Source organism: Gadus macrocephalus, chromosome 4 (assembly GCF_031168955.1).
Source record: "Gadus macrocephalus chromosome 4, ASM3116895v1".
Taxonomy (NCBI): domain Eukaryota; kingdom Metazoa; phylum Chordata; class Actinopteri; order Gadiformes; family Gadidae; genus Gadus; species Gadus macrocephalus.
The window spans coordinates 9,738,979-9,750,913 of record NC_082385.1 but is presented as its reverse complement, the minus strand read 5'-3'; the positions used below and the strand labels follow the sequence as shown (position 1 = coordinate 9,750,913).

The 11,935-nt window shown below is 46.1% G+C and overlaps 1 protein-coding gene and 1 long non-coding RNA gene across 2 annotated transcripts in view; one reads left to right on the top strand and one right to left on the bottom strand.

Annotated features, from left to right (window-relative positions):
* LOC132455987 (uncharacterized) overlaps positions 1-11,935 on the top strand; it is a 44,615-nt gene that overhangs the window by 5,823 nt on the left and 26,857 nt on the right. The gene's annotated exons all lie outside the window — the stretch shown is intronic.
* LOC132455974 (eosinophil peroxidase-like) lies at positions 100-8,352 on the bottom strand. Its single transcript, XM_060050094.1, has 14 exons — positions 8,271-8,352; positions 8,098-8,164; positions 7,794-7,875; positions 6,969-7,144; positions 4,748-4,880; positions 3,046-3,175; positions 2,749-2,955; positions 2,270-2,633; positions 1,744-1,904; positions 1,346-1,604; positions 1,091-1,261; positions 713-950; positions 245-465; positions 100-137 (listed from the first exon to the last, which is right to left on the bottom strand). Exons 2-13 carry the CDS (start codon positions 8,162-8,164, stop codon positions 255-257), a joined length of 2,199 nt encoding a protein of 732 aa, XP_059906077.1. The 5' UTR covers positions 8,271-8,352; the 3' UTR covers positions 100-137; positions 245-254.

The following is an 11,935-nucleotide window of genomic DNA, read 5'->3' as shown; positions in this document are numbered from 1 at the left end:
AAAAGAAAGGGGGGAAGGATATGTGGGCAAGTATGGGAATTTAACATATCAATAAGTGTATTGTCCAACACTGGATAAAAAAAATACATTCATAATTATTACCTCAGCTTCAATGGCTGCAAGAATTTCATTTGTGCCTGCAGAAACAAACAAAGCTTTTAAAAACTATTGAGGATTCAATAAAATGTGCACGCTAAAGGTTCTTCTGAATTGAAAGCGAGCCTTTCACATTCCTGATCCTCACCTGATGCTGCCTAATCGTGGGGCCTCTCCCTCCAGGGCAAGAGGCTCATGCTTGGGACTGTGGAGCAGCTGACCAGATGGTTTCTATGGCTGAGGAGGCTGAAGGGGTCCAGGGGGACGCCGGAGATGCCCGTGTTGTCGCAGATGATCCTGGCCAGGGAGGCAGTGCGCAGCACATTCCTCTGGCTGGGGCTGAACACGCCCGGATTCTCGTACCACAACCTGTTCACGGCAAACAGAACTCAATGTTGTTATGAGATGGATCATGCCTGGGTATTGAAGTGGGTCTCCATGATTTCCACATACAGACCCCTACCCCTTTACCTGCTCCTCAATCACCTGCCTCTTAATTCAACTCAAACTTGCATATTCAATCATACTCCAAAGTTTATCTAGATCAAACCGCGTCGCCCTTCTTTCGGTTTTGCACCCTAACGTCAATCCAGTCAGTACATGTCAGCATGCGTACCTGTCTCCCTGGCGGATGTTCTTGAACTGGTAGGCGATGAGGCAGGCGAACAGAGGGCCCACACGGCCACCCTGGACCAAGGGTTCTGCCACGCCTCCCAGCCACACGTCGATGTTGCTTGGTGTTCCATACAGCTGCAGGAGCCTTGTCGCCAGGCCCGCGTTGTTAAGGACCCGAGCCAGCTCTGCCTGGTTGCCGGGCTGGGACAGCCCACAGAACTTGCGCCACGCGTTGTAGCCTAGCGTGTTGAGTAAAAGAGGTGGATTTCTATCAGATTGCATAGCCTTTGCAGCGTCATAAATTGAATAACGGTAAGTTGAATCAAGCGAGCAAAGAGGAAGCAGACGAGAGGAGGAGAGGCTTTTAGAGGATAGGTACCAGGGATGGCGTGGTCCCGGCCCCTCTGCATGTTGAGTGACCCAAGGTCCAGAGCCAGGTGCATGACAAACTGGAAAAGCCTCTCCCGCAACGCGTTCACCATCACGGGTTTCTTAGCGTTCAGTTTGGCAGGACGGCCCGCAAGACCTCGGATCAGGGGGTCGATTCCGCCTATAACAAACCAACAACATTGAAGAAAACGACCATGTTCCAAATTCATGTTTCTTGCAAGCACTTTGTGTCCTCTCCGCTCACCTTCGAATACGATCCTCCAGGGGGTGAAGAAGGCCTTGAAGAGCGGCACGTTGGGGATGTGGGCGTTCTCCCGGTAGTTTTGGTCGAGGCGAGCTAGGAAGGGCTGGATGGTGAGGTGGGCAAAGCGGTAGGCGGCGGTGGCGAACACATTGGCGATGCTGGGGTCCACGTTGGGGTTGTAGCCTGGGTAGCAGCCCAGCACTCTGGACATGGCCACGTCACCCACGATGTGGGGCAGGTAGTCCCTGAAAACCAACACCTGAGGAGGAGGAAGTACACGTATTGAGGAGGAGGTACGCTTGTTGAGGAGGAGGAGATGTGGTACGGTCAGTAGAGGATTTATCAGAGTTGAGTGAGGGTAGAGGATATGACTAAAGAAGTGCAGGGGTGGGGCTTGCCTGAGTGTACGCGCCCATGATTTTACGAGCCTCTTGGTAGAGGGTTTCACCGTCCCACTGCGGGTTTAGCTTCTTGAGTTCACGCGCCAGACGGTTGTGTTCTCGCATGAACAGGGTGTGGAGGGACGTCAGGGCAATGTTGTCATCGACACGAACATCACCTGGAAACCGGCACATGCCGTGCACAATCGATTGACACAACACTAGTCGGGAGTCTATAAACGGTTTGCTAGCTATGATATAGAGATAGAAACAAGATGGACAGACAGTGATGGTGTGAGAGGTGTATATAAAGAGATAGAAAGACTATTTTTATTTGTATATAAATATATTTCAATATAAGAGACAGAGGTAAAGACAGATGTATAGCGATATAAAGAGACGTGTGTGTGTGTGTGTGTGTGTGTGTGTGTGTGTGTGTGTGTGTGTGTGTGTGTGTGTGTGTGTGTGTGTGTGTGTGTGTGTGTGTGTGTGTGTGTGTGTGTGTGTGTGTGTGTTGCATGAAGATATACATATTTGTGCCAACCTGAAAGGAAACAGGGCACCTCCTGGGCTTTTCTGTTGTCTGTGACTCTCTGGCGTGTAGCGCACATTTTGGTCAGCAGGGGGCTGAACGGCAGCAGCTCCCGGCCGTTGTCCCTGAACTTGTCGTTGACGCGCAGGAGGCCCGCATCGGTCGTGAGGTCGCGGAGGTCCTTCGCCAGCTGCTCCTCCGAGCCGTACACCTGGTCCAGGTCCAGGAACGCCGTCTTGGTGTTGATCTGCTCCCGCTTGTTCGCCACGCCGCCAAAATTGAATGCCGAATTTCCGGTTCCACATACGGCCGCCGATCGGAAGAACGGGATGCAGCTGTCCGGGCCAGTTGGCAAACGGGGGTCGTCGCGGGGGATCTGTGTAGAAGAGCTCAGATGACGACGGTGATTGTAAACCACAGCTTCGCTGTCTAAACATAAAGATCGTACTACACAACAAAAGCTCCAACTGGAACCCAGTCGGTGACCATACCTGAATGGGGAAGCAGGGCTCAGAGCGCTCGCAGCTCTCGTCACAGTTGAGGCCGTTGCTGAAGGAGCGGATGCTGGGGGAGAAGGGGGTGAAGGTGAGGTCGTGGGCGTTCCACTGGCCGAACAGGGTCGTCATGTGGGAAAATTCAGTGTCGTTGACCACGCCGACGTCTGGCGTCGCCAGGATGTGGTTGGACACCTCTCTGACCTAATGGAGGACGGACACAATCCGTTGTAGATAGACGTGTGTATTTGCCTCACGTGGATTTTACTGCCGCATGGGCTGACGACATCATACCAGAGGGAGAACGAAGTTGTTGAAGCGGCGGTTTCTCTCCCAGCCGATGGGCAAGGCGACGCCCTCGTCGTACTGAGCGGGGAGCCAGCGCTTGAAGGGGGTGTTGGAGGCCCCCAGGCGAGGACTCACCCTGTTGACAGCATGTTGAAACACTATTACTTTGAAACTTCCCTCTCTCCCTCCATTGAAGTGGGCACATGTTACTTGTGGTTGGGGGATGTCTTAAGATCTTTTATTAGTTGACGCACGTCGACCGACTCAACGTCTAGTTTTCACAATCTCTTTTTTTTATCACTTGCGTCCACATATCGTTGGTGGTAATCAACTGCCATTGCATATATTTGAATGCAATGTTTAAAAATTAAAGTATAATTGGAACCAGCGTTTTTCAACCTTGGGGTCCCGACCCCATGTGGGGTCGTCTAGAATTTAAATGGGGTTGCCTGAAATGTCTAGTAATTGATTAAAAAAAATGAAAAAAAAAGATTTAATTTTTTTTTAATTATCTATATCTATAGGCCTATATAGATATATATTATTGTTTTTTAAATAAAACACTACAAATAATCGCACATAACTGTCTTCTATACTACTAATATAAATCTAGTTCAAAAAAATGCAGCAAATATCTGAGCTGGCGCATCTTTCAATGCCGCGATCACGTGACTGCACAGTCACATTACTTGAGCTCCCACTCAAACTTGTAAAATGTAAACACAAACTTGCATTCAGAGAGTATAAAACAAAATGGAAAGATTTCTTCGCCTGCCTGGTCCTGTGGCACAGACACCAAAGAGACAGAGAACATACGACCAAAGTTTCATTCAGTATGGATTTACAAATGTGATGGAAGGCAACGAGGAGAAGCCGAAATGTCTGCTATGTAGGAAGGTCCTGTCTGCCGAGAGTATGAAGCCGAACAAACCCAAGACATTTGAGACGACAAACAATGAGCATGTCGGCAAACCAAGAGCTTTTTTCGAAAATAAATTTGCAGAGCCGAATAAGCAGCGAGTGTATTTCAAAAAAGCTATGACTGCTAGTGAACAGGCCCTGAAAGCATCTCGGTGAGCTATCTCATTGCTTATATGAAGCCGCATAGCATTGCTGAGACTTTAATATTGCCAGCTGCCATCGAATTGGTGAAAACGATAAGCGGGGAGGAAGAAGTAAAAAAAAAAAAACTAAAATGCGCCCATCGCAGACATACTGCAACAGGTCGTAACCATGGTGAATTACCTCAAGCCACATCCTCGGCCCGCGCGTCTGTTTGCAGCACTGCGCCGACACTGCTCTGAATATGAAAACGTACTATTTCACACAGAGGCACGGTGGTTGTCGAGAGGTCACGTGTTGGAGCAGTTTTTCAAGCTGAGAAACGAGCTGTTGGCGTTTTCCATGGATGTTAAATAAAAAGATTTTTGAGACTTTCTGTGTGACCAGCAGAAAATGTGCCTCCTTGCATATGTATCGGACATCTTTGGAAAATTGTCAATTTGTGCACTTATCCTGGCTACTCTATATTTGTTCACAGTATAACAAACATGTTCAACTAATTCTAGAAAAAAAAAAGTCTCTGGGGTCGGCAGAATTTTTTTATGTCAAAATGGGGTCATAGCCCAAAAAAGGTTGGGAACCGCTGTAGCCACTTGGTCTACACGACAAGCTGACAGGAATATAACAGTGTAATTGTCGCTCTTACATGTTGTTGCAGACGCTGGTGGCTGTCCTGTATTTGTCCAGGTTCTGAATGGTGCGGCAGGGCGGATCGCTGACCCTGGCTGCACATCCAGAGATCTTGGAGAGAACCTCCAGGTCTTCACGAGGGAGCAGATCTGGAGAACAGCAAACATAGGTTCAGAAAAAAGTTGTACATTTGTGTGTTCTCGAGTGACTTAGTGAGTAAGTTTTCAAATGATTGATTGAGTGTGTGTGTGTCCGTGTGTGTGTGTATGTGTTTGAGTGAGTGAGCGGGAGAGTGAGTGTGCATGTGTGGTACTCTCAAAACGGATTATTTGATTTATATTAGCAGAAGGTAATTTTCTCTGAATTTAAGGGCTTGAAACGATTTTTATAAATGTATGAGACCAGTACATTCATTTATTCCTCATAATTAGGGTTGAGAGGAACTTAATATCTAAGCAGCACCCAGGTGGAACTGTTGACACTGAAGTAGTTGCGTTCCGGGTTGTCGTCAGACGGGAGCACTTCCTCCCGCGTCCTCAGACGCAACTTGGATGACGAACTGAGCAGTCGTGTCTTCATTGTTTCTCACCATTTTCTGTACATTACAGGTCAGTAGTTGGTTCAAACTATAAAATGTCAACCTTCTAAAGCCTTGCTTTATATGTATAACTGTTAAAGAAGTTCGGGTCATGTTTTGTTGTGTTTTTAGCGAACTTAAAAGACTTTAAAATACCGCCGTTGAGTACAATGGCAGGGGTAAATACCGGAAGGCGCGAAACGGCAGTTCCCGCCGATTATGGGTTTATTGTTCACCCTGTGTATTGCCTTGCGGGCATTCCGCGAAATGTAAGGGTTTTTGTCAGCACTTTGCACAGTGTTATGCCGCTTTTCCACTGCATGGTACCAGCTCGACACGACTCGACACGACTCGACTCAGCTCGCATTTTTTGCGTTTCCACCGCGGTACCATGGTATCTGGTACCTGAAGTGGCTGCTTTTTCTAGTACCTACTCGCTCTAGGTTCCAAGCGAGCTGAGCCGATGCTAAAAGGTGACGTCGGCAGACGGCCGGCGACTGATTGGCCAGAGAGTGTGACGAAGTCACGAGAGCGACATGGCAACCATGCTGGTAACATCCATAGCAGCGCCGCAGCCAACATGTTCCACTTCTCCAACTTCTTCAACATGCCAGCTAATAATAGTAATGCGATCGATGTCCTCCATTGTTGTTATGTGGGTTCTGTCCATGTGTGGGTTGCGTATGTGTTGTTTGCGTCGCGTACACAAATACGTCACGGCCCTTTCGCGCAGCCGACCCCGCCCACGTCCAGGAGGTACTATTTGCGGTGGAAAAGCACCCGTGCTGCTACCGTGTCAAGTCGTGTCGTGTCGAGTCGTGTCGAGTCGAGCTACATGTGCGGTGGAAAAGCGGCATTAGTTTTATTTGTGGTCTCCTTTACACTACAGTTCAAATGGGAATATGAATAAATGTTAAAGGTTCATGGTTACAGATATACAAGTTTGAAAGAATGTTTATATTAATGCATACTGGTTAAAGATAAAAATGTTACTGTTACATCCAGTCACATCTTGGTTAACTTTGTATTGAAAACGTTTAGCTCTCTCTGAGTAATACTTATGTGTGTTATTTAAGTGTGTGTGAATCGAGAATGATTGCCAACAACATGTTGCATTCAAGTACAGTGGATTAATGCTGTTTATTGCACTAGATTATTATTAATGCTTTAACTCACTTAAACAGGTGAATGTAAATGAGTACGTTGCTCAAGTAGAGTCAAGTGGACTAATGGAGAATATTGAATGTGCACGAGCTATAACATGAATGTGAATTAGAATACGATGTACGATGTAGTTAATATTTGATGTACTTAAACAGTTGAAGACTGAACAAGAGACACTCAGAGAAATGTTTGTATTTTATTTGTGAATTTGAATACAGACGCAACTTGGATGACGAACTGAGCAGTCGTGTCTTCATTGTTTCTCACCATTTTCTGTACATTACAGATTTCTTTATTGTTGCCGTGGCACCCAATCCTGGGACCCGTAACACATGCACTAAGCCCATGTGTGTCGATATGAATGTGCGTGTGCATGCATGAGTGTACACATTCAGCTCATCCGACACCTCACCGACTCCTCTCCGCCACTTTACCTGCCCTCAATAAAACTCCTGCATGCTCACTAACGACAACAACATAGCGCGTGCGCTCTGACCTGTGGCGTTGAGTGAGCGTTTGTGCACGCGGTGGACGCGGTCGTGCAGCAGGCGCAGGGTCTGGTCCATGTAGTCGGCCGAGCGCACGGCCGAGCGGGAGGCTCCACGCGGCTGCTGCATGAGGCGCAGGATGTCCGCCGGAGAGACGACCTCTCTGCGAACCCTGCTCAGACTCCTGGAGGGGAACGGGGGGGGGCATGGTTATGATACGATGGGACCCATAGCAGTACTAACGTGATGATTTTCATCAAGTTAATTAGGTTAAATAGGAAAGTAAAACGGCTACGTAAAGGTAATTTTCTCTTATCAATCACCGTTTTTGTTGTGTTTATAGTTGAATCATAGCCTGGTCCTACCAGGCTCTCGTACTTCAATTTCATTTGCACAGAGAGTCTGGCCACTCTCCATTGCCAAATGTTTGCTCACTGGAAGGCGGGTGTCTGATGGAGTTTAAAACCATTTGATCTGCCCAGTGCCACTCTGGATCTGCCATAACCAATCGCTAACGTTTGACTACAATTGATACTAGCACACAACCTCATCATTGTTCTCAGCCACTCCCTCTGTTCGCTGATTGGACTGGCAAAATTTGACCGGAGAAAAAACCGGCGAATATACCGCAAGCCCAGACGTACTACTGCAGGGAAATGAAAATTGAGCCAAAGTACTTAGGCAGGCGGAGCCAGGCCAGTTGAATCAGTAGACAAATGGAAAACCGTCTTGAATGCATATAGTGGAAGTATCCTGTTAGAGTATCATTTTCAGTAAGGTGATTGATCAAATTCTCGTCAAGACAAAATAAGATTCAACAACAACATACTCACTCATCTCGCGAGTACTTGTAAGCATCATCCACCAGTTTTTTGGCCTCTTCAAAGCACTCCATAAGATAGGGACGACCCAGACCTTCAGATACAAGAGCATTAATATAATAAAACATAACATTGACCTTAAGATAGAAGATCATTAAGAAAATAAACCATAAGTTTGACCTAAAGATACAAGTATTAATAAGGAAAAAACATAAGTTCAGGAGAATCTAAACCTTCAGCTACAACAGTATAATAACATTGACCAAAATGCATTAAAAGCGCCATGTTTTTGGAAGGTAATCGTTAAAAAGCTTACTTGATGGGTTTGAATGGGCCTGCATCACACAGATGCCCAGCGTTATAATGCAGACAAGCAGGTTCATCTAAAAGTGGACAAAACATACCAAACATCAGCCATCAATGTTAAGCCGATGCAAGCCTAATGCACACCGACCCGCTAGGTCCCACATAGGAAAGAGGTCCTCTTACCTCTGCAGATGAAGCTAAAAGTACATTGAGAACAATGCTAAGGTAGTTTGAAGACTGTCCCTGTGTCAGCCTATTTATAGTGACAATCTTTGGCCTCACCCCCAGGGTCAATATATCAGTAAAATACTATCGTTCTTACTTCCTTCTTCTAGCTGAACTGGATTCATATAAATGTATAATTTCAGCTAATCATGTTTCTTTTGCAACAAAAGCTTTGAGTAGTATCTAAATACTATCATACTAACTAACTAACTTTTATATTTGAAGCACATTGTTTAGTTTTTTTCAGATTGAATTTTTCTTTTTTCAGATTAATATTTTACTTTTTTACATCCAAACATTAAATGCGGATTTAAAAATGTGCTTAAAGGATACAGTGCCGATGGGTGAGTTTGCTGAGCTCACTCAGATACAGCAAGATGATCAAAGTTACACTGTATCCTTCCCGAAGCTGGACAAGAGAGAGACAGTTCCAGCTGCGTCTCACTGGCACAGAGTCGGCGCTAAGCCAAAACAACATACCAAAGTGAATCAACAAGTTACTGAAATTAACCCTGCCACTGAAGAACCGGTTCCTGCCACTTCAGGAGTCCACGAACGCGCCTGCCACCCATGCACCCCTGAGCCCCGAGATGCGTCCGGACGGACAGTGCGGACAGAGACGGAACAACCAGTCGCCATGGAGGCGAGCTGCGCATGCCTCGGCCACCAGTGCACCCCTGACCCCTGAAATGTGTCCGGACAGACGGTACGGACAGAGATGGACGCCACGGAGGCGGGCTGTGCATGTGTCTGCCACCGTCCAACAAGGGCCCATCTCAGAGAAAGCAGATGAACCAGACACTCTGATTATAGGAGACTCAATCATCAAGGATATAACCGGTAAGAAGATCAAAACATGCATCTTCCCATATGGAATGGTTAGTGATATCAACCATAAACTAGCCAAAATCATATTGGAAAACCCCAAAATCTCACAGATTATTGTGCATGCAGGATTTAATGACATTCAAAGAGAACAGTCAGAACTTCTGAAGAGGGATTACACTGATCTATTGGATACACTGGACAAAATACACATCAAGTCATTCATCAGTGGACCCATACCAGCAGTTGACAGGGGAATAAACAGATTCAGTCGTCTACTTGCACTGAATACATGGCTTTCCAGAGTCTGCAATGAAAGAGGAAGGGGCTTTATTGACAATTTCAACTTATTCTGGGGGCGCAAATATCTTTTCAGAGCAGATGGCCTACACCCAAACAGGTTAGGCTCAAAACTGTTGAGGGACAATCTTCTCTTCTCGCTTTCCCACAAATCTCCATGGTCTGACGCACAGGCCACAGTCAGAGCACAGGTTGAGAAGAAGCGAGACTACAGCCTCCACCACACATCTACTCTGCCACTATCTGACACACATAGCAGACAGCCCACAGACCTTGAAGATAGACAACAGCCCGCCCGACGCCATCGACACTGTGCCTTCCCCCATCGCTGACGCTGGCTTGGCGAGGAACGGCCACCCCCCCCCATGGTGTGACGCACAGGCCACAATCAGAGCACAGGTTGAGAAGAAGACCTTGAAGAGAGACAACAGCCCGCCCGACGCCATCAACACTGTGCCTTCCCCCATCGCTGATGCTGGCTTGGCGAGGAACGACCACCCCCCTCCTACTCTGCCACTATCTGACACACAGATAGCAGACAGCCCACAGACCTTGCCATGGTCTGACGCACAGGCCACAATCAGAGCACAGGTTGAGAAGAAGACATGTATCAGCCGGATTAGCAAGGCACTGAAATTAACCCTGCCACTGAAGAACCGGTTCCTGCCACTTCAAGAGTCCACAAACGCGCCTGCCACCCATGCGCCCGACGCCCTCAACACTGTGGCCGGCTTGGCGAGGAACGACCACCCTCCTCTGCATTACTACGATGACCCCCAGCCTCATCTCTCCCATAGCTATCTCTCCAGCCCCAATGTCCCCTACCTTTGTGGTGACCTCCAGCCTAATCTCTCCCATAGCTATCTCTCCAGCACCAATGTCGCCTCCCTTTGTGGTGACCTCCAGCCTCATCTCTCCCATAGCTATCTCTCCAGCCCCAATGTCTCCTCCCTTTGCGATTTTCCAGCCGAATACAAGAGACTGGAATATGTTGGCAGCAAATTTATATCTGGGTCATTGATAGCATCGCCATGTCATGGCGACAGGCTGATAACACCCAAGAGGATGGCGCCCCAGCCCCCCCACTATACTGATAGTAGTCATGAGTATTACTGAGACAAAAAAGGGTTCAGCCGTAGATACAGTATAAAGGAAGTTTCACATAATCTGCTGAACCCAAGGTTGCCTACGTCAAAGCAGGGCAACTTTCGCATTCATGCTGTAACCACTAAGAGAGTAAACAAAGGGAAACTTAGACACACTGCTAACCTCACAAATCTCATATCTATTGCCTCCAAACCAAAAACAACCTTAAAGCCTATCAACAACACCATCAGGATGGCTCTACTTAATGTGAGGTCTCTTAATAACAAATCATTTTTAGTTAATGATTTTATTACAACTTCTAAACTGGATTTTATGTTTTTAACTGAAACATGGCTGGAACAAATTAACAGTGCAACCGTTCTGATAGAGATAGCTCCTCCCAACTATAACTTTTTTGATGCATGTAGATCTGAAAAAAGAGGTGGAGGGGTTGCTGCTATATTTAAAAATGTATTTCAGGGGAAACAGATGTTATTTGGTGATTTTCCATCGTTCGAATACCTTAGTGCTGTATTGAAATGCTCCCCCAGAGTTCTCCTATTAATTATTTACAGGCCACCCACATATTCTGCAAATTTTTTCGATGACTTCATAGAATTATTGTCTAGCATCTCCACAGAATTTGACTGTCTAGTTATAACTGGTGACTTCAATTTTCATACTGATGATTTGAATGACAAGTATGCAAAAAACCTTTTTGCCATTTTGGACACATTTGAACTGTCTCAACATGTGAAAGAGGCTACTCATTGTAAGGGGCACACTCTAGACCTGGTTATCACAAAGGGCCTCAATGTTTCTGATCTCTCTGTGACTCATCCTTCCTTGTCTGACCACTTTTGTGTTTTCTTTAACATATCTTTTATTCCCGATATACAGACAAAATCAAACACTGTCAAAAAACGGTATATCAATGAAGATTCTAATGTACTTTTTAAAAAGGCCATCTCCTTGCTACCACCTCTAAACCCATGTTCTCCTGATGATCTTGTAGAAAACTTTAATTTGAAAATTTTGAAAGTCATAGACGTCATTGCACCTTATAAGGTTAAAACGATTTCTGGAAAGCAAAAGGCACCCTGGAGAAAAGCTGCTTCTGTAACAGCACAGAAAAGGAATGCGGGAAGGTTGAACGCATCTGGCGTAAAACAAAACTTCATATTCACCATGATATCTATAAAGAGAGCCTCCGTGCCTACAATTTAGACTTAAAAAATGCTAGAGAAACATTTTTCTCCAATATCATTAAAACCAACACTGATAATGCAAAAACCCTATTTGCAACTGTTGACAGACTGACCAACCCCCCAACAGAAATTCCACCTGATCTCCATTCCACGCAGAAATGCAATGAGTTTGCAGCTTTTTATATTGATAAAATTGAAGGTATC

What these genes read in the sequence shown, in the direction of transcription:
- LOC132455974 (XM_060050094.1), bottom strand. Translation starts at nt 8,164, where the DNA reads ATGAACCTGCTTGTCTGCATTATAACGCTGGGCATCTGTGTGATGCAG. An exon ending in GGCCCATTCAAACCCATCAA is followed by an intron (nt 7,876 to 8,097) that starts GTAAGCTTTTTA and finishes TTGTATCTGAAG; the next exon opens with GTCTGGGTCGTCCCTATCTT. An exon ending in ACCAGCGTCTGCAACAACAT is followed by an intron (nt 3,176 to 4,747) that starts GTAAGAGCGACA and finishes TGCTGTCAACAG; the next exon opens with GGTGAGTCCTCGCCTGGGGG.